This window comes from Sturnus vulgaris, chromosome 3 (genome assembly GCF_052056855.1).
Source record: "Sturnus vulgaris isolate bStuVul1 chromosome 3, bStuVul1.hap1, whole genome shotgun sequence".
Taxonomy (NCBI): Eukaryota; Metazoa; Chordata; class Aves; order Passeriformes; family Sturnidae; genus Sturnus; species Sturnus vulgaris.
In genome coordinates, this window is record NC_142245.1 from 59,254,914 (window position 1) to 59,276,994 (window position 22,081).

Consider the following 22,081-nt stretch of genomic DNA (forward strand, 5'->3'; position numbering starts at 1 on the left):
ATGTCAGAAGAGTTTGTATTTTCTAGTTAAACTTGCTTGAATTGTTTATACTGAGATCAAAGATACATATGTTCCTTTATTATATGTTCTTTTTCATGTTTCTTCTAGGTAAGTTAATTAAAATATTTCTCTAAAAATTACACTAAATACAGAGCACAATAACATCAATCTTTGAAGATTCCAAAAACTTTATCTAAAGAACACCATTTATATTTACTCGAAATTGGTATATGTTAGGGTAATTACTGCTGAGCCTTCAGGCTAAAGGAAGTACTCTCAGCCAAATTATACAAGGGTGTGGATTAAATGAAGCATTACTCTCTGTTTGGCAGCAGTGGATATAAATTGCAAAATCAGGGTGTGACGTAGTACTGTGGAAAGTCTCTGCCAAAAGTGATTTGGCCTAAGTGTGCCCTTACTTTCTCAGTTATGTGGATCCTAAAACAACTGAATCTAATTAATTCCTAAATAGAGAGGTCCTGTTAACTGTTTTGACTCTGAGTTTGTCTAACTTTGGCTATTGAGCCACGAGACAACAACATGCTTGAATGGTCACAGAGGGAGAAACAGTCCTTTTGCCGAGGACTGTGCCATAAAGTATCAGTTCTCTTTCCCAGCAGAAAGCTCACATCAGCAAGGATGCTGTCTGTACAGCAATAAACCTGAGTGAATAAAATGGGGAAATTGATCCCTGCTTGTATTGCCCCAATCCTTCTGTTCCTGTCCTTTCCAGAGAAGCAGGGAGGACTGTGCAAAAACCTCGGTAACAGCCATGGTGCACAAGAGGGAGACCTCTCCATCGCCCAAGAGGAGACCAAAGTACTTTGATTTCATTGCCAGTTTTGACACGTTAGCAAAACCTAAGTGCATCAAAAAACTTTTTTAAAAAAGTGTTTTAAACGTACATTATCCATCCCATTTTGCTATACATGCATACTTTTTCAACGGCTTTAAGAAGCCTTTGCTAATTTTGTTGATAGATTTTTATGTGTGAAGAAATTAAACTTACGTGGATTCATATGCTTCTTGTTACCCTCGTTGCTGATGCACCGATTTCAGTGAGAGCAAACTTCCCTGACATTATTAATTCTATTAATATAACACCTTTAAAGTTAACCTTGGATGTATGTGGTTTGTAGTATGCTCTGCAGTAGGTTGTGGTACTGATGCAGTTTGATATGAATCATGTTGGTCCTGTAGAAATTAATGATAGAGGATGGGGGCTTGGGAAAGCAGAAGGCAGGTACAGAGAAGTGAGAGCTTCTATGGATGTGTAACTCAGGCTTTGCTATTGTCACACAGTAGTTTGCTGTTATATACAGAGCTGGCCTCAATGTGCTGCCTTGATCCAGATGAAATGAGTGCTTCACTGGAGCCTGCACGCTCATCGTTAGCTTGCTTTCTTAACCTGCTAGCTTCCTGGAGGTTGTAAGGAACAGTGACTCATTGCTTATTGGCCTCAAATGAAGCGCTAGAATTCTCTTGAAACTCTGCTTCTGAAAACTTCTATTTGGGTGTTTTCTGTAACCTTATGGTATGCAGTGAAGGAAGAGATTGCAGAGCTTCTTCTCATGTTTCCCTCTCATAATTAGGGCTCAGTTTCTTCAGTTTTTTACTTCCTCGGGCAAAGAAAAAAGATTCAAGTGACAAACAGGTAAATTCAGAAAAACTCTTAGTGTCTCCCCTGCTCACTTGACCCTGGGCTTTGTTCTGGCTTACTGGACAGTCCTTTTGCAGAAGGCTCTTACTCAACCTTGTAACAAACAATATTCGACACCCTGTATGTCATCAAAAGATTGATTCCAGCATACTGCATCCCCATATATTCTAGATATCACATCCCTTTGTCCTATCCTGTCAACCTCTACTCCAGCTGTCTCTATGCTAGCTTCTGGTGCCTCATTGACTGGGGTTTTTTTACAGATTAGCTGAAGGGTGTTGCAGTGCAATATGTTGATACAGGTCTTTCTGGAATCCTTTCAGAGCCTGGCTGGTCAAAGGATGCAGACTGCTGCAGCTAATATGCCACATAATAAAATACAGAAAATTTGAGCTTCTTTCAAAATATGCGTTGAGCATCTTTTGGTGTGACAAATTGCCTAGTAGCAATTTGAAATGTCATGAGAATTCATTTGCCAAACTTCTGGTTGTCACTATGCACCTGCAGAGCATAATAAGATTCACTTTGTGAGGTGTTGTATTTTCAGGTGAAGACTTTGAATAGGTTTCATTTTCCTACTCCTTGCATCTTTGAGTTTTCATTAATGGATATCACGTTTAAGCAGAGTTCACCTCTGTAGTAAAAAAGGATGATCCTGTCTGTAAAGTAGGGGGCTTTTTTGTGACTGTCTCAATACAGAGGAGGTATCCATGAGGTGTGTCACCTCTTCTACTTGTTCAGGAGAATGTTATAATAGACTTATGCATGTTTTTAGTTGAAGAACCTCTGTTGTGAGCCAGTCTCTAGTTAAAACCAAGCTAGTCTTTCTTTCCTGTAAGGACTCCAAGCACATTCTTGGAATTTTTCATTTTTGAAATCATTTAAAACACAAATTCTGAATATATATATTAATTACTGGCAACTTTTCACCTTTTGTGTCTAGCAGTTCAATCTAATAAAATGTGTGTTCTGCTGAATTTTATTTGTTTCAGATTTGGCTGCTTCTGCATAAAAAACAGCAACAAGAGGACAAGAAATATAATTGTTCTACTGTTAATTACAAGATTTGGAGTGTAGTGCCCACCTAATGCACATCAAAAATATACCACATCCTGTGTACCTTGATAACAGTACTTTATTGGAAATTTGTTTTCCTTCTGGTACGGAACATAAAGGAAATTTCCATCTTTTTTTGCTACTCACACATGTAAAGGATCTTCAGCAGTTGAAACTGTGGTTTCAATTAAGACTCTTCCTGCAAATCAGCTTTTCTTACCAAAACAATTTTCAGAGTAAGTTCCAGGAATCACTCAAAGAGAACAAGGTGTGTCCAGGTTTGTCTGTATCACCAGTTCTTGAGTTAATAATTGGCACGTAAGCATGTGCAAAAAACCATCTAGGAAGGTTTACTGAATAAGGCTATTAAAATAAATGCTTTAAGACTTCCAAATTTAGGAGTGTTACTAGACAATTTTCTGTGGTTTTCAGTTATTTGGTCCTTTGAAGAAGCAAATGTTTGTAGCAGTTGGTGATGAAATCAGTTTTAAAGAAACTCGTATCATTGATAATGCATAGAAATGGGTAGTTCCTTTTAGAAAAGGCTATAGAGAAGAATTACCTGTCCTTGAGTATTCAGACCTTAATCACCTTCTTCTTACTGATGATTATGAAAACTTAGCACTTGCTGCTTTTCACTGGGTTTTGGCTTATTGGAGATGTTGTATGAGCATAGTCAGTAGTGATTTTAGCCGCAACTGGTTGTCTGTCTGTCAAACCAGAGAGGATGGGTCACATAGTTAGGCTTACATGTTAAAGTACTGAAGTTTTTAACAGTTTGGCACTACCTATGTGATGATGTGAAAAAAGCTAGTATGGTATTGTATTAAGTAGTTAAAATGTATTTCGTGATACTTTGAAAAGTGTTTAGTCAAATGGTATTTCTCCATTCAGAATTTAATTTTCATTATTAGTTTTGTTTACATATTTTGATTTGCAGTGCAAATAGTCTTGCTTGCAAAATTCCTATACAAACAAGATATTAATTCACTGGATAGGACTGTTACTTCTACTTTCTGGCTTGCCACTGAGACAGTGGAAATTCTTGCTTTCTTCTAATCTCAGCTGTAGCATTTTCTGTTCCTGATTGAACCTTGGAGAGAATTCTGTTCCCTTCAGGATAATCCAGAGTTTTAGAAATGTGGTCTTAGCCTAAAGCTGGCACAGTCACTCTTTATGAATCTGCCTGTCTGGATTTGCCTTCCTTTACCTTTTCTCAGATCAGGTACCACTGTTGTAAATTAAAGGGAGTATTGCCTCCTAATTACGTACATTGGAAATATTTTCCATGCCTATTTATTTTGCATATCTCCCACCTAAGACCCAAACGTTCTAAAAATCCACTGCTGTAAAAGTAGTAACAGGACGCTGCATTCTAAAAAATTTTGCAGACCTTGTAGGTAAAGGAGACTGAAAAATCACTATCATTGAAATATGTGCCCAGCTGGATCTCCAATGTGTTGCTTTAATGTTGGACATAACATTTCAGTATCTTTTCCTCTGTAACAGATGATACCAATATTAGTTTCAAGTACTTTTTCACATGTTATTGACAAGGAAGTATATTCAGGTTTTTGTACCAAAGTCGTTGCAGGCCATTATTTTCAATTGGATACTAATTAGAAAGGGCATGATATCTACACTGATATGTAGAAAAACTCTTTCTAAAAGCAGTTTGTTCATAAATTTTCTGAAAACTCAGAAAGTCTGCATGTGGGAAAACTCTCATGGAGTAGTTCGGTTTCACTACACACATATTTCCATGAAATAACTGACCAGTCTAATTTCTGGATTACAAAATGGAAAGTAAACTTGAGAATGTATTTTAAAGACATGATCTTCTATTTCTGAATATAGAAGTATGTTTGCCATGAACTTTTTTCCTTACTCTTTTGATTTGAGACCACATTAAAAATCTTATATAAAGGTTTCCTGATATAGTGTCTGCCAATGGTCCTGCATTTTTCAGGTTTGATAATGTATGAATTGTTTGGCTATTTTGGAATATATATATATATGTATATATGGATGTATATATATGGATGTATATATATGGAATTTTCTGGTAATACTTTGTCAAAATTAATATTCAATACTGGCTGAAAGTGCTAATGTCATAGAGAAAGTAATGGCTATTCTGGTCATGATGAAGGCCTGAAATATAAAGCTGACTTATTTTTTCCAGCATATTGCACCTGATGTTGGTGATACTATTTTACCTTGAAAGTAAATGTTAGGAAAATGTAACTTCTTCAAGCAATTACAAGATGTGAATTTTTTTTTTTAGATTTTTTTTCCAGTCAAGATGTGATTTGACACTGTGAGGCTTACTGGGTAATACAGAAAATGAGTAGTTTATACAGTAACTGGTTGTTTTTACTTAGCTGACAATACTTTGCATTGCAAAAATGGTTAATGACTGATTTGGAGAAGCATATTTTCTTACAGCTTTCCACTTGTATAATGGCAAACTAATTTGATTTAAGTAACTCTGAGTAACTAGCCATTGCTGAATTCCTGTTGTGGGAAGCACCATGTGAAAAAAATTACTTTGTTTTCTATCCTTGCGTAATTTTCATTTTTTGCCTTATATCTGTAGTTAAGTATGTTCTTCTAAAGACACAAGTAGAGTCATGAGGTCATAAGATACTTGACTGTGAGAGTTGCAGATGGAGTTAAATTCTGTTTAACTGTATTACATAGGAATTACCCGTATTAATAAATAATATTTAACTGTTCTACATATTTCTAGAAACAAATAATCATAATGCCTGCTTATGAGCTTCATTTCCTCTGATTCAGAGAGAGTAAGTTAAAGTAGAAGCAAAAATATTACTAAATGCAAAAGTGAAGATTGCTACTTCAGTGTTGGGCATCTACAACTCCAGAGGACTGCAGTTTTTCTGTTTCCTGAAGTATTTTTGATAGGGAGCAGCCCAAACTACATGTAATAGAATGAAAAAGGTGTTTCTTTTCTATTTTATTTTAGTTTGTTTGTTTTTAAATACTCCAGGTGAGCATAGCAAAACTAATAATGACCTTCTCAGGATATATGCTGCACTAGAAGAAAAATAACTCTTATTAATACAAAGAATGCGTCATAGTCTGCATTTTCCTTACATCTTTATCTCCTATCTGAAACTTGTAAATAATGCTGCCAATCTGATTTCAGAAAGCTGATGGTATCTATGCAGGCTTATTGATGTTTGCTGAAGAATCACTTTCTGTTCTCCAGGTTGTAGAAAGAAACAACTGGATACTATAACCTCTGCTCATTTTCAGTGATATCTACTGCCATTGTGATGTAATGTTAGAAGTTGTCGTAAATTAGCACGTTCGTGATTAGCAAGAACTCAATAAATGTTCTTTACTTCAAAAGAATGCTTGGGACACGTGCTACTACTTGCATTGTTTATATATGGTACTGTAGAAACTTAACATTTGCAGGAAAAATGTGAGATGATGGTTTGATAAGATTACTCAGAAATAATTAGGTGGGTGTGTAGGCTGCTAAATGTATTTGATTTTAATCTCTAATTAAAAAGTTGGATTTTTTAATTGTTTTTGTGATGCAATAGTTTTTACTTCGTTATGCTTTTTGTAAATAGAGGCCAAATTCTGCCTTTCACTTAGTCCCTAAGTACAGAATAAATGTTTTCAAATGAAACCCAAAGCCGTGACAGACAGACTATCTCTATAGTCCTCCTCGTGGAGGATTATTCTCAGAGCAAACACATGTATGTGCCCTTGCATACCTTGAACCAGGAATGAAAATGATGGCTAACCTTGAATGAATATCTCCATGCATTCTTTTGGCTGATGGGAGATACAATTATGTTGTGGGATCTGGCACTGCCAGAAGCATAGTGTTTTCATGTTAGTGCTGTCTGATTCTGAAGTCTCTTATATGAGGATTGGAATTGGTTGATGTTACAGCAAAGATATCTCTCTGTGGATCTACAGGTGTGAATTTAAGCCTTGCTCTGTTCCACTGCTCTAGTGTTCACTTAACTGCTGCAAGGACAAGCTACCTGGTCACTTGAGCTGTGGAATCAGACAACCAGATGCATTAGCTAGAGATAACTTCATCAGTCCTTGGAGTTACTGTGTTAAAGCACATGAAAACAGTTGTGTCTCTCACTTCAGGAAAACTGTGACTTGCTCGTGGTTTGGAAACCCAGGGTTCTCCTAGTAGCTGCAGCTGGGGCATCCACTGGGAAATCACATACTGTTTAAAGAAACTGCAGCATGATGAATGGAACTGCATGGTCCTGAATTATGTAATTCTCTGGAGTTATTTCTCTAGATAATTCTTTTTCATACCAGTGTTTAGTAAAATTGGTTGAAAAGGTAAACATTACTTAATTTTTCATTCTGTACAGATTTTCTGTATAGTTTATATAGTTTTTATAGTTTATAGTTTCTATATAGTGTAGTATTTTGAATTGTGGACAAAGTCTGATCTATTGGCCTAATTTCCCAATATTATTTTGTTAGTTTACAAATTTTCATTGTATTAATAGGCATAGGGAAGGGAAACAAAAATAAGTTATGCTTTTTCACCTCTCAACAGAGCCATTTCAGCTGAACTTGGAGAGGACAAGGTGGGGTGGATTAGGGTTTTTTTATGCCTGCCATCTAGATCAATCTCCACTAACTGGAGGAGTGACGTCTGGCAGCAGTAGAGCTGCCAGAGCTTTTTTTCCTCTCATTTTATTGAAGTGTATATAGCATATAAACAGCTCTCATATCCAATGGGCAAAATTAATTGACAGATATTTCTCTATGTAATTTATAAAAAGTGAGAGAGTAACCAGTGAGGGATTCCATTTGTCCTATAGATTTTGGGTTTTGGTTTTAAGTGGATAGACTTAGGTTAATACATTGGAACCCCACCCTGGGCAGCCCACTCCTGTGCTTAACAACTTCTTCCATGAAGAAATTCTTCCTGATGTCTAACCTGAACCTCTCCTAATGCAGTTTGAAACCATTTCTTCTTGTTCTGTTCACTATGATACAGATTAAACTTAACTAAAACAGTTTTCAATACACTTTGGTCCTATCAATTCTCCTGTTCAGTCTGGGATATCTTCAAAATCATAGGTGCTAGACTAAGTTATGTAGAACAGAGTTGGAAGTGGGGTTCCACCTAAAGCAATGGATATTAGTAAAATATCTGTTTTGCTGGTAAAACATAAAGGTATGCTTGTGTGAACTGCATCTGAGGATGTTTATGGTGGGTTTTAAATGTATTTGTGATCCTGTGTTTAAATAAAGGAAAGCAGGTTCTTACCCAATATATAAACCATCCTTTTATATCATGAATTCTGTTTGATCTATTAGAGCATAATTGGTTTGAGGATAAAGTCTTTGAAGGAAGATTAATATATATTTAGATAATTACAAAATTATCTTCATTCCTTTACATTATGCATAGTTTGAAAAATGAAATGGTACAAATAGCTGAAAGCTTTTACTTTAAAAAACTCAAAACTTTTCTTTGAAACCTTTGGAACCTAAAGTAGAAATGATATTGAATACTAAAAGATTCTTTGGTCATAAAGGTCATACTTTTGGTCATACTACACTAGGTGACTGTGCTGAAAACATGATTCTCCTTACTGGAAACAGTTTTAAAGACACAGAAGATGAGTAGGAAGAGGAATGATCTGATCTACACATATTCACCTCATATCTGACTTGACTTTTTTTCTTTCCAGTGTTTGTTATTTAATTGGGTGTATTTTAACTACATTGTGTTGCAAGAGATCATGATATAATTCATAAGAATGTCTGCAATAAAAACTACCATTTCCTAGAGGCATTGTTTATTTTAATGTCTTCCAGGATTTTTTGTGGGTTTTGAGACATTAGCAATTAGTATAAACCTAAAGTAAAACTCAGTTAAAACCAGAATAATGTGAAACTAGAATAGGTAAGATTTTTTTTCTCTCTCTCTGCATGCTTTAAAGGTGTTTGTCACAGAAATGTCTGAATATTAACATATTTCAGTTTTATTAGGTATATACTTGTCCTTTGCTCTGTGACTTTCTGAGAATTTTCCAGGATGAACTTTTGGATGATTTTATTAGCTGTAAATACTATGTGACTGGAATTCTTAGAGATTTATTATGCTCAAATACCTATAGTAATTTTAAAATGAATTTATCAAGAACATTTCAGAAAGTGAAAAAAACCCTTCTTTTAAAAAGTTCATTAAAACAGTAGTTTTTCCATCATGAATATTCTCTTAGCCTTTTTAAAAAGATAATCTTTTCATAAAAACATTTCACAATGGACAATGGATGGTTATAGACAATCCAGTAGGGTAGTAGTTGGATTATGTGACTGCCTCAAAAGAGTTCTTTCCCTATTCTGCCTTTTATACTCTTAGTTTAAAACAGAATCTCTGAAGATGCAGTTATTTAAAAGGAAGTGTTCTTAATTATTACAAGTACTATTCTGGGGTACTGTTGCTGCTGTAATATCAATTTCTGTGTAAGTCAAGTCTATTCGGTAGTGAACCCATCTACTTTGTGCATTTCAGTCCAACTACTTAGACTTTGATCACCTCACACTAATGTGTTTGTCTAGAGCAGAGCGTAGCTTTTCAGTGAAAGCATGCAATAAAATTGGGGGCTTGGTATTACAGGCACATTTTGGACAGGACAACTGCTTGGCTTCTGTCTTCTTTCCTCTTAGGTTGCAGTTACACTGGCAAAGGATAAATTGCCAGAAGTGACCGGAGGGGAACTGAGGATACACTTTCAGTTCACTGTTCACATTGTATGGGAAACTACCAAACTTTCAGACTCCTCTCAGGGCAGACAGATACACTGTTTTTCAAACCAGTTCCTTGGTAGGCTCAGGACATAACTCTAACAATAGGATCACCTTACCCTAAAGAAGAGCTCTCCTGCTGTTAAATTGTGTTGTAATGAAAATTCTGATCATTTGAGGTAAAGGATTAGCATCTGTCGTTTTGGGTTGCCTGATTTGCAGCTAGACATTAGCAGTAAGTTCTCCTAGAAGTAATATGTTCTTCTCATATAAAATTCCATGTAAAGGAAACCACTGTAGAATCAATGCAGAGTAATATGAAATGCAGTAATTCAAATGTTGGTACTTTCATAGGGAAGATTAGCTTCTCAAGATGTAGATAATTTTGAAGGTCAAAGCAGCAGATAAGAAAGAAGATTGCTGGAGAGTGCATTAATAAAAAATGCTTCTCCATTAGTAATTCTGAAGCATCCTTAAGATAGGACAATCTGGATTACCCTGTGTGTTTCGGGCTTTACCTTACAAGGGATTTAATGACCTTTCTATAAGCTCAGACTGTGTGAGAATCCCAGCAGGTCACGGTGCCCTGTAAACTTAGATCAAGTGGAGACGTCCTTCTGGAATTCCGACCTCAGTTTCAATATAGTAGTTAAAAAGTGTGTACAGCCTGGATGAGAGAGAACCAAAGCAAGCACTGCTGAGGCTGTTAGTCACACCTGCTTGATGTCATTTACATGCTTCATCAAGCATGGAACCATATCAAGCCCATAGCTGTGGAACAGTGCTTTTAAATTCTGCTGCTTCATTTGGGGAAGAAAGGATGGATATTCCCTTACTTGCTGAATGGAGCTTGTTTTGTGAATAAGAAAGATCTAAACAGGTTTTTTGTTGGTTTGGGTTTGTTTTGGCGTTTTTTAGTATGACCGTTTTGAATGTAGGGGCTACTAAAGAAATGCTAGATAATTAAAAAGAAGTAACAGATAACACTGAAGTCTACTTCAGGGTAACCAGTAGGCATGATCATAGAGTATTTGTGCCCAGGTGTGCTGTGGTGTGTTTACACCTCAAGTGAAGTAATAAGAATTTTCTTTTTGTTTTGTCTCTAGTCATGGAAAACACTGAGTCTGAACCAGTGCCAGCTTCTAGAATTCCATACACCACTCCTTATATCTTTGAGTTACACATCTGTCTCTGTCCCATGCTTGCATAGCAGGTCTGTGCTGCCCTTTATTGCAGTTTAATTGGGAATGTTGGTCTAACCATACAGTTTTCACCCGGTAAACAGCCGAACATGGAGGCTGCACAGGAGTACTGACATGCATAAATGTACAGTCTAGGAGCACGTGGAAGTAATGAGTGTTTTCCTTAGAAAAATATGAAGGTCAATGGTGTTTCTGATAAAAATGCAGATTAATGTTGTTTTTAATTAAAACTTTAATATTTTTCCAGACAAACCATTGTTTTTATCAAATATTTTATATATCTTTTATCTTAATGTGGGTTTGTGTAAGTTGGTGCAACATTCCCATGCTCAAATTGGCTGTCTGAAAAAAATTTTATCATGCTATTTTATTGGTTTTCAGTTTGTTTTTTATTCAGACTTGATACAACATGTATATGTGACAGTGTATCCGTATGTAGTATCCTCTCTGTAGCATCTGGCTTTCTGACTTAGTGAGTGTGTACATAACAATATTAATAGGAGTAATATCTCCACTGACTTTTGATTAGAGCTGAACAAATGTTTTAGCAAATAACTTATTTGAAAAAGGGTTGCCTTCAGGACTACTGTCTTTAAGAATGGGTTGAATTTAGAAAATTGTCTACATTCTCATCTTTTTCTTCTTCTTAAAAGAAGTGGGGGAAAGTAATAAAAGCAAAGTAAGCCTTTCAAAATAAAGTATTTCAGAATTTATATATGATTTTTGGAGATTATTAAGATCAAAATGTTTTTAACTCATACATGAAGCCGAATAATCCATTATTGCATGTATTTAGGATTTCTTGCAAGTAGATTAGTCACATGCAGATTTGCAGGAGCATGGTTTAACTACAGTTATTTGAGTGTGCGGCTTTTATTCTAGTTAGAAATATCTAAATATCTTAATGATTAAACATTTGTGAGTAAATCTCCTGTGAAAGTCAAAACCACTAGGCTTTATAAAGTATACTGTAGGTGGAGTTGTGCAAGTTTCCTTGTGGAGCTCTGCCAGTACATGGGAATCTGAATCTGAAAAGTCCTCTTTGTTCAGATACTGGACTCCTCAAAATCAGATTTTTGGTGTGGCAAATAAAAATGAGTTTTCAGAACTTATTTTGCTTTAAAAACAAAACTTTTTTCAAAGCTAGTGTCTCACAGAGAAAATCCAGTGAGCTTAACTCTGTGTTGCCTGGCATTTCTGTACTTGAGAAACTGTTCTCCAGTGAAGCAGTAGCATTTTTCACTGTCATGTTCAACGATTTTCAGATTTTTTTGTATCTTTTCTTTTTAAGATGTTTTCTTAAGTATACAGCTGAGGAGACCAATAAAAGATAAATCCATAGATGATGAAAGGATTTTCCTGAGCTTAGTAGTTAACATAATAGTCTGAAAAGAAAGGAATTTACAAGTACTTGTTCAAGTGTGCTATGTAGAGAGTGAATAAAATAAACAGCAAGATGTGTTGTGATAGGAACTCAGATGATCAAAGGGACTACTGAATAGGAATAGTTATTCTTTCAGATAAAATAAGGAAGTAATTCCTTTGTGAGTTTTTGTGATCATTTCTGTTGGAAAACTTTGTATGCATTACTTGGAAATTCAATGAAGAGAAAAGCAATACAGCCTAGATAATAGTGTCAGCTTTGAGCACGAGATGGCATGTGGACATAGCTTGAGCTACTTCTCCAAATCATTTGAATGGAAATATTGGATTAGTTAACCTTGTGTCAGGTCTGTTAGTTAAATAAACCCTCCAACTGTTCCTGACTGAAGGATGCATAGTTGTGACTGAAAGATGCTGCTGCTTTTCATTAGAATTTTGTCAAACATACCCTGCTAACATAATGATTTTAAAATAAAATGGTTTATTCGATGGAAAAGGATAACAAGCAGAAAATTCACAGCCTTTTCTTTTCACAGGGTGCTTCAGCCCAGTAGGAAATCCTCTTAGTCGAACACTATTGGGTAGACTACAGAAGGTAAGGAATTCTCTCTTCGCATTTTTTTTAAATTGCTGTTTAACTATAAAATGTCATTATTCACAAGTTCTCATTGTAGAGAGGTGTTTTTTTATCCTGTCTTTATTCAAAAAAGAGGTATCTTCAAACCAATTGTCTACATGGCCAAATTAGCTTATGCTGTGACCAGCTTGTAGTGGTATCCGCAGGTATCCGCAGATCAAAAGCTTTATATTTTTTTCATGATTTAATTTTTGTTGTTTAGAAATAAAATAAAATCACACTCCCATGGTTTTTGTTTTTACTAAGAAAACAGGTGTTGATGAGTAGCTGAGAGAAAAGCTAAGACAATAACTTAGAATGAAATTCTCATTGCAGCACCATGTTTTCATTGTTTACTCCGACTTCATCTTTTTGTGACAAGTTAAATCACATCTATCCTCTGTTTATTTAATTGCTTATCTATTAAATATTGATTGTAAGCTTCTCCTAATTATATTTGTTCTTTTCTTTCTTTCTGGTTTCCTGATCATCATCATAAAATCCAATAGAATCTGTAAATGCCATTAATTGCAACTATACATTTGATGAATCTGTATTAAACACAAAATGAAGGGAGAAACCAGTGAAGAAAGAACAAGTAGTGCTTCTGAATACTGGATGCATTTTTGTCTCCATGAAGCTGGGCCTGTAGTATTGGAGATGTTAATCCTCCTGCTCCCATAGACAAAATGCCATGGTTTAATATTCTGTTGTAATTTCACTAATTTTAATTCTTGAGAGAAATGTTATAAATGGACATAAATTAACTTGGTTCATTTATATCTGTTTTGCAGTTTCACTTTGGGGTTTTATTAGGAGTGCTTTAGGATTTTTTTGGACATACCTTTTTTAACAGATTCTGTTAAGACAGTTGTGGAAAGCTCGTAAGATACATAGGATTCAACAAGAAATTTTGAAAGCATGGTTTTATGTTGGTGTTGTGTTAGTTGCTAAATTATTCCTGTGTTCGTGTTTTCAAATTTTTAGCCATCAATATGTAATTTTTTAGGGAAAAATATGTATTGTTCAACCAGTTACTGTAGTGTTCTCCACCACAGCAAGCTTGATAAACATTTGCAGGGCCAATTTTTTTCTGAAATGCTAGGTAGCAGGTACTTTAAAGTAGTTTTTTCTGAGAGGGCTAAATTAAGGTTTTGAATATATTTTTTACTTCTTCTATTATAAACACATTAATATATATAAGTGCAAGTTAACCAAGTAATTAATATAAAAAACTGGCATTTTTAGAAATAGGAAAATACTTGAAGAGATTTTGAATCATTTCAGGAGCTGGAGTATTTCACGTGCTTTTAAATTGATCTTTTTCCCTTTTTTCTTTTCTCTCTCTTTTTTTTTTTTAATCCTTGTAGGTTTTACTGCAGCAGCTGTGTTTGCATTTCTGATTTCTGTTTGTACATTGCAGGTTTCAATAAAGTGCAGCCTGGTGCAGTTTTGGTCCTTTCTTCCTCTAGGCAAATTATAGATTCCCATGCTTATTAAATATTGAAGGGCTGTAATCAAATCAGGACTGTAGTCATCTGAAGCCTAAGGAAGTAACTTTACAGTGTCTACAAACAGATTAATTATGAGTGAAGAGGAGTTTATAATTCTTACTAATTGATACTTTTAACATAATTTTAATTTAGCTATTAATACAAGTATTTCTATTTCTGTTTCCCATAGACTAAATTTGTAGTTAGTTGTCCTGAGCTAGGACCAGAGAACAAGAACAGGACACAAAAGTGCTAAGAGTATCCAGCTGTTTTCTTCCAAGTCTCATCTTACATAGCATTTAATTTAAAACTTCACTTACTGGAGTAAAGAGATTGCATAGCATTCTTAGGGGAGGAAACAATTAAGTAAATCTCTAACCTTTAGGATCTTAAGGAAAAAGAAATACAGTAGAGCAACAGTAAAATCTCAGATTTCTTCTGTAGAATATTTGAATGTTTTGCATATTAACTTTTAAGCCAACCAAGGATTTTCAATCAGGCCCTCTAAGTTAATTTCTTATTCTTTCTCCCTAAAAAAAAAAGCAAAAAAAAAACCAAGAAGCAACCAGCAAAAACCAAAAGCAGCAACAAAAGAAATCCGCAAAAGGTAACAGCCTTCGAATGTTGGCTATTTCACACTGAGGCACAGATTTACTGGACAGACAAGAGAAGCTGTAACATACACTCCTTGTGTGTTTCCTGGAGTGTTTGCATAAGTAATATTCCCAGTTTCTCGTACACTGTGTCAGATAGCAGGTATGGGGGGTCGATGGGAGCAGAGCTACTGTGAAGCATCTAGGAAATAGATGTTTGTTCTTCTTCACGTTCCTGAGTCTGTCACTGATGGGAAAAGGAGGGAGGGTGGCTTTGGCCCTGTGGCATACACACTGACGTTCACCCTGGTATCTGTAGGGTCTGTCTAAAATTAGTCTTAGAAAGGCTTATTTTCCTAGTGTTGTTATTAAGGCTTAATGGCTAATTAGAAGTGGCTTAATCTGTATGTTTATTATGTTACAATGAAGAATATGTTTACATATAAGGAAGAAGCATATGAAACTATATGAATCATTAGACTTTAATTTTTTTCTTTAAATTTTGATATTGTGGTAATTGAAATATATTGGTTCAGTAGTAAAAAATGAAATGCTGTGGTTTTTACAGAAAAGAAGCAATAAGATATCACTTGTTCTTTCTCAGTGCTCCTTTTCCTAAGGGAATGAATGCAATCTATTGCCCAAATCCTGTTGGGTAGTCTATACTATACATAAATCTATACTATGCATAAACATATAGTATACTATACATCTGCACTATACATCTGCATCAAAAAACCAAAAGCTCCATTTGAGCAGTCACTGAAACTGATCCATTGAAAAGAAGCCATAAACATTTTAATTAGGGCTATTATTAGGAATCTAAAACCTGATACAACAATGTATCAGGTTACGCTCACGTACAATGTTCTCTTTTGTGTCAGCATCTTGAAACATTTTTATTTGGTTTTCAATTAGAAATGTCAAGGGTATCTAAGTGGGTTTATCATGGATAAGCAGTGTGATACTCCATGGTCTAGAACTCTGCATCAACTGATGGATCTATGTATCTGCCTCTGAGGATGTTCCTTAATGCTGAAAACTGCTAACAGCTTTGTTCAACCACAATCAGTGTGACATGGCACACTTTTTCAGCAAGCATTATGTTTGTTTCTCACAGATGGTGTGCCTCCCAAAAAGACCAGCTCCTCAGAACATAGTTATATCTCCACAACTGTTCCAGTGTGAGAAAAGGATTAACTAATTTCCATCCCACATGAAAAAAAGAGAATTTATATTGTATCGAGAATGATGTGTGCATACCATTCAGCATGCCTGAAACAGCTGAACGGCTGTTAGTTTTTGTTGAGTGTTTCTTGTGGTGTAACTGGTACTTGGCACTATTTGAGGAATGGCTTGGCTCTTCTTGAGGGATGGTACTGCACACCAGAGGCAGCCTTGCAGTCGCTGTGTGTGTGGAAGGCAGCCATGGCAATTGCCCTGGACAGCTGGAGGTAGAGGTGTGTGCAGCCAGTGACGTACTCAGAGTACCTCTTTCAGAGGCACCTCGTTGGATTATTGTTGCCTTAAAAGTTTGAGGCAGTGTCTGAGAACATTCAGCATAGTCTCAGGGTGACTCATAGATGTTAGCTTGTTATTTCCACACAACTTGCTCTCTTCAAGCTGTTCTCGAGTGTTTAAGAGCCACATAAATACTTTATTAAAAAAAAGAGAGACAGACAGATTGAGACACAATAATGGGGCAATATGAGTACCTGAACTAGATACCTAAATAATACTGCTAATAATTCTGATGATTCATTTTTGAGCAACAGGAGGCACTCCCATCCCACAGGCTAAGCACATTGCCTGCACAGTTCTCTTAACCTTGAGAGTGGAAAATGAGAATTAGCTGAAACCTGTACAGAAGTGCTGACTACCAAAAGACCACTGAACAAGCAGTGTACTCTAAACTGCAGTTCCACCAGTCTTTGTTCAAAATTTATTTATAAAATCAGGCAGTTACACTTTTTTTTTGTTTTCCTTCTATGCATGTACATAATTATTCAGAACTCTTTAGGTGGTAGGCTTAGATGTTCTGGTAGATGATAAGAACTGAGTGCAACTGTTTGCTTTTATACTGAGTTCATCTGTAGCTGCTGTGTCTGTAACTACCATGTCAGTACCAAAACAATCTGGAGACTGGATGGACTTCAGGATAGTCAGTGATTTCTCTCCCATGTTGGATAAGCCCAGCTAAATTATGAAAACAGCACTGGGGGCAAGAATCCCTGTTCTCAAGAATGACATTTATTCTACTGAGGATTTGCCAGGATTTTTCTCTGCAATTTGTAATAATGTTGATTGTACCACCATAATAAAAAAAAATTAAAATCCCCAAACATTTAAAATAAAAAGAACAGTACATCTTAAATGTATTTTCTAAAAGCATGAGAAAAAAGTTTGTGCAAAAGATATAAAGGAGTGGCTGTAAAACATGAAAGAGATGAAGTATGTTGGATTAAAATTTTCAGATTTAAATTGTTATAATGCAGTATATCTGTTAGAGGTGGAAATGTTTGCTTCACAAAGCACACATTTGACGCTTCAAAAAATATTTTAATTGCTGTGTAATTTTTCTATTCTGTGTGGTAGTGTGTATCCTTTGATGCACACAAAATAGAGGGGAAATTGGTTTCCCCTTTGTGAAGATGGACCATTGAAAAAAAAATAACACCAGCAAAGGACTTCCAGCTCTTTCTTTTTTTTCCCCTAATTTGTTGCAAAGGACTTCCAGCTCTTTCATTTTTTCCCCTAGTTTTTTGTTCCTCTATTAATTTTCATAATTTTTCTATTCAAAATCTTCTTTCAGTTTAAGCATTTGATTATTTTACAGAAATTTTTTTTTTAAGGTACAGCTTATCCTGATTATTGCAATATATACCTACTGTTCTTTTGAGTTTGTTGAAAGTCTGAGAAGCAAGTAAAGATAGAACAATTAGAATTAAAGTACTGGTTATTAAGACCAACCTAAAATTCTCCATTATATGGAAGTGACATCTTTTGCATACTAGTTCAGAGGTAAAGTTCACTCAACAGCTTCTTAAATATGTGCTGTAGTGATTATAATGCAAACAAGCTTGGACTGCATAGTCATCAGTCCAGTTGTGTTTTTAGTGCAGTGTACATACTTGAAAAATTTAATATCTTTTTCTAAACATCTGCCAGCCAATACCCAATATTACTCAGTGTTGCTTAACATCACTTCTGCTTTTTCTTTTTTGAAAAAAACATTTTGTTGCAGATAATTCTTACTGTCTTACTGGAGAAATGAAAATACAATCATAGTTTAGCAAAATGCTTCATATTAAAATTTAAAACAACTTATTCCTCTAGAGTGATGATAGCCTGACTGCACTGGGAGTGGGAGGAGGAAACAGTTGTCCACCCGGGCAAGAGACAGTAAGTATTATGTAATTTTTTGCAATATCTTCTGTACCTGTTATACTGTATTTGTTTTTGAAAGCATGCCCTTTTTTTTAGCATGATCCTAAGGATATTTTTTCCTACTGTAGATTTTGTAATTCTTACAAAGATGTTCATAACTGCATAACTACATTACTTCTGGGTTTATGTCAATCTTGAAAAACAATTTAGTAAAATTTTGTTGAATATGGATTTTTTTTTTTTGCTTGGACTTTGACCCAAATAGAACTTGACAAATCTTTAAATTTCACACCAGAAGAAAGTCCACTGCTTTAGTTGTAATTGTGAGTGGTTTATATTCTTCTTTGATTTTGAGGTGCATTTCTTATATCCTGTTATGATCATTTTTATGATCATATGTTGACAGAGAATATAATGGCAATTTCTATGTTTTATTTAAATTGTCAGGCTTACTAAATCAGTTATGTTACAGGACACATTGGTATATTAATTCCTTATTTCTGAGCGACAGACAGTGGGACTTGCTTGATTGGTTTGAACTGTTTGTGGCAGTTTCCATGTGTGACTGAATTTTCGTATTTTTTTCCAAAAAACCACAAGATTTGCACCAGAAGTATCTTGCAAAAGACGCTGCAAAAAAAAAAAAAAGTAGTTGTTGCTCTGCCTTTCATTGTTTTTCATGCTGCCAAGTAATTAGTGTTGTATTCCTGAATTCCTTTTTGGGTTTTGGGGTTTTTTACCTTAAGTGTCCTCATGGTTTTCATGAGATTGTTGCTTAACTGAAGTGGGCACTGTTGGAGCACCTCTTACTGGACATGATCATGGTGCTCATTAGTGTGGTTTAGTTTGGTTCTGTTCTATAGTTCATATGTCTGTACTGCCAGCATCACCTGTAATTACTGTTAGCTTGCCTAATGAAGGGAGGAGAGTTATGATAAAACACACTTCATGGTTTAGCTGCTTTATGTAAATTCAGGACTACTGAATGCATATTTAGGTAAATTTCCTGTCTACTGAAAATTATGCTGATACTAATTCTTTGGTGCTGACCAGCTCACAAATTGCCACATAAAATTTACAATGGTAGAATAATTTCCATCTTTTCCCATTCATAACTGATTTAATCTGTTTAATTGGTGACATGGAATTATGAAAATACAAGTGACATTGGCTATATTTTTACACATGCAACTCACAGGTGATCTTGCTCAAAGCAGAAATATAAATATAAAAAGCACTGTGGAATTCAGCAGTCTTAAAATTTAAATGCATGCACAATAAAAAAGAAGGGTTTTTTTCTATCCATATCATCATAACTTTGCTGTCTCCTTCTATCCCATTAACCTTCCTATTGCTCCTAATAATTCCTGCTTCTGACCTCTATTAACGATTTTGTAGAGGAATATGAGGTGAAGACGGTAGGTAGGGAAGCAGCATTCTGTGTGTAAAATAGGTCATAATTTTGTTCTTCACTTATGATGAGGGAAGTGAGCAATTCCCTTATTCTTTCAGTTCATTTGTTTTCCTTTCATGCTTTTCTGCTCTGAGTTCACTACGACAGATTTTTGTTTTTCCTGTAGGGCATAAGAAATAATTAAGAAATTGTACTTGATATTTTCATATTCAGGGTAGAAAGCAGGCTTCTAGTTTATTATACGTAGTATGTGTGGTCCTGATGACTGTTAGTACTCTTTTTCATGAAAGTATAGCTGCGCTAAATTTCACTGTCAAATAGATTCATTATGTGAAATAGAATATAAATGCATTTTCTACCAATATTTATAAAATTGTATATCCAAATGCTTATTGCTAAACAAAACAACAAAAAAAAAGAAAAATGGAAAAGAAAAAAAGAAAAAATGGAGTGATCAAAGCAAAACTTTGTAATGTCTTTTTGTATTAAATTTTTCCTTGGATAAAGCTGTCATACTGTTGAAGTATTTATTCAAACACATATGCTTCATGAGCACACAGAGAATGAGATCTGAAGGTGGTGTAACAATTCTGAGAAAGTGACTGTATGAAGTTTTTTTTTCTCTTTTGCTTCACAAGCAAATTGCTTATAAAACTAACAGCTGCTGTTTTGAAGCTAATCTTAGTGAATTGAATGTTCTTAACCATTTCTGCAATCCCACAGTCCTTTATCTTGCCTCTCCTGCTGCTTTCCCACCACCCCTGATCCCATTAGCAAAACTTGAGGCAGCCTCAGCTTTTACCAAAGTGCAGCTTTGGTTTCAGCTGCTTTTCTGCAAGAGGAAGTGAATGTTGCGCTTTTTTCTCTGTGGCATGGTTGTGATAAAGCTGTGGTGTTCTTATCTCTCTTTTAGGTAGTGGCTCTTTATGACTACACAGCGCATCGATCAGATGAGCTAACCATCCATCGCAGTGACATTATCCAAGTGTTATACAAAGATAATGATAACTGGTGGTTTGGCAGCCTAGCAAATGGACAGCAAGGCTATTTTCCAGCTAATTATGTGGCTGGTGAAAGTAAGTTTACTGCTGTCTTCCTGGTATACCGGTGTGGGTTTAACTGATGCTCCAAGATTTTACCATGCTGTTCTGCTTATTGTTCTGAAGATAGGAATTTATGTAGTACACACGTGGCATAATGATGACTTATTGTGGTGCAAAAATTGTATACAGTCAGCTAACCATTGCACTTGGTTAAACATTTCAGCTTATGGAATAAGTCAGCTTATTACTGACTTAATTATCTGTCAGCTGTATTGATCCCTTCTCTCTTCTAACACAGAGCCACCTAATTTGGGCCCCAGCTTGGCAATGTTTTAGGACACATCAGAGCATTTCGCAAACATCTTGGGTTTTTTTCTTAGGCAATTTCCATTAAATCTAGCTTTTGTACAAACTCTTAAATTTCCCCCTGCACTAATGGAGAATGTTCTGTTCCCAAATACCTGGATTTCAGTATGAAGTTTTAAAAGAACAGTAATGGTTAAAATCTCACATTTGAGCATTGAACTTGCTACCAGGTCCTTTTCATTAATACAGTTTTGATTAAACTGATGCACACAAACCTAGATGAATTTGAACAAATAATATAGGAAGCATCCTACTTAGCCCACTGCTTTTAAGATGCTCAGTGTGCTGGCAGTGGTAAATACTCAGCTTGTGGTTGTACACTATAAGAAATTCATTTGCCTTCCTAAACTATCAAACTATCAGTTATACTGGTATTTAGAAATCTTTTAACCCAACATTTCTCAAGATGGTTTCCCCCATTTTTTAGTTCCTCCCTATTTCTTTAAAGTGAAATCTAGTATTTAAGCCTCTTTCCTAAAAAATATTTTCATATAACACTGTGCTCACTTCACGAGGATAATTAAGTTAGATTTACTATAGCCTTCCCTATTGTTCTCTCCTTGTTCATCCTGTGCATTTTGCCCTACGTTTCCTCCTTGCAAAATAACCCAGAGAAGTCTGAAGGAAGATTCTTCAGTGAGGGCCTTAAAAAAAAGTTCTGAAAAACAAACAATGACAAAAAAAACTTAAAAAAAAATTTTTGAGGCAGCTGTCCAGCTGTTAAAAAAATCTCTGGTAAATAATTTGCTATTGCAGTTGATGATCATATTGAATCAAAAGAAATGTGTAAGATACATTTGTTAAGTATCAGCTGCTTCCTAACAGTATGGACTTTGTTCTTAGGTAAATGTATGAATGCTTTTATACAATAACAAATATATCAATCACATTTAAATCTGAACTTGCTAGTTCAGATGAATAGCAAGGTTTATGTGAGAAATTTTCATAAATTCTCATACAACATTTGCCTTCAAACATTTTTCACCTGTTTTCATTCACATCCTGTTTTTGGCTAGATTGTAATGTCATGGTGGTTCACAAATTCTTTCATAGCTCTAATAATGGTGAATTATGGTTCCTTTTTTCAG

The 22,081-nt window shown here is 35.2% G+C and overlaps 1 protein-coding gene across 7 annotated transcripts in view; it reads left to right on the forward strand.

Moving 5' to 3' along the window:
• The window catches only part of AHI1 (Abelson helper integration site 1), an 89,467-nt gene that overhangs the window by 52,311 nt on the left and 15,075 nt on the right, over positions 1–22,081 (forward strand). For 3 of the 7 annotated variants that reach the window (XM_014874208.2, XM_014874207.2, XM_088161753.1), the window contains exons 20-22: positions 12,618–12,676; positions 18,120–18,185; positions 20,498–20,660. In XM_014874208.2, coding sequence (XP_014729694.1) covers positions 12,618–12,676; positions 18,120–18,185; positions 20,498–20,660 — 288 coding nt within the window. Of the gene's footprint in view, positions 1–2,652; positions 2,688–10,602; positions 10,710–12,617; positions 12,677–18,027; positions 18,189–20,497; positions 20,661–22,081 lie in introns of those variants that run through there. The other 4 variants (XR_015802480.1, XR_015802481.1, XM_088161754.1 and 1 more) reach the window with 4 other exon arrangements.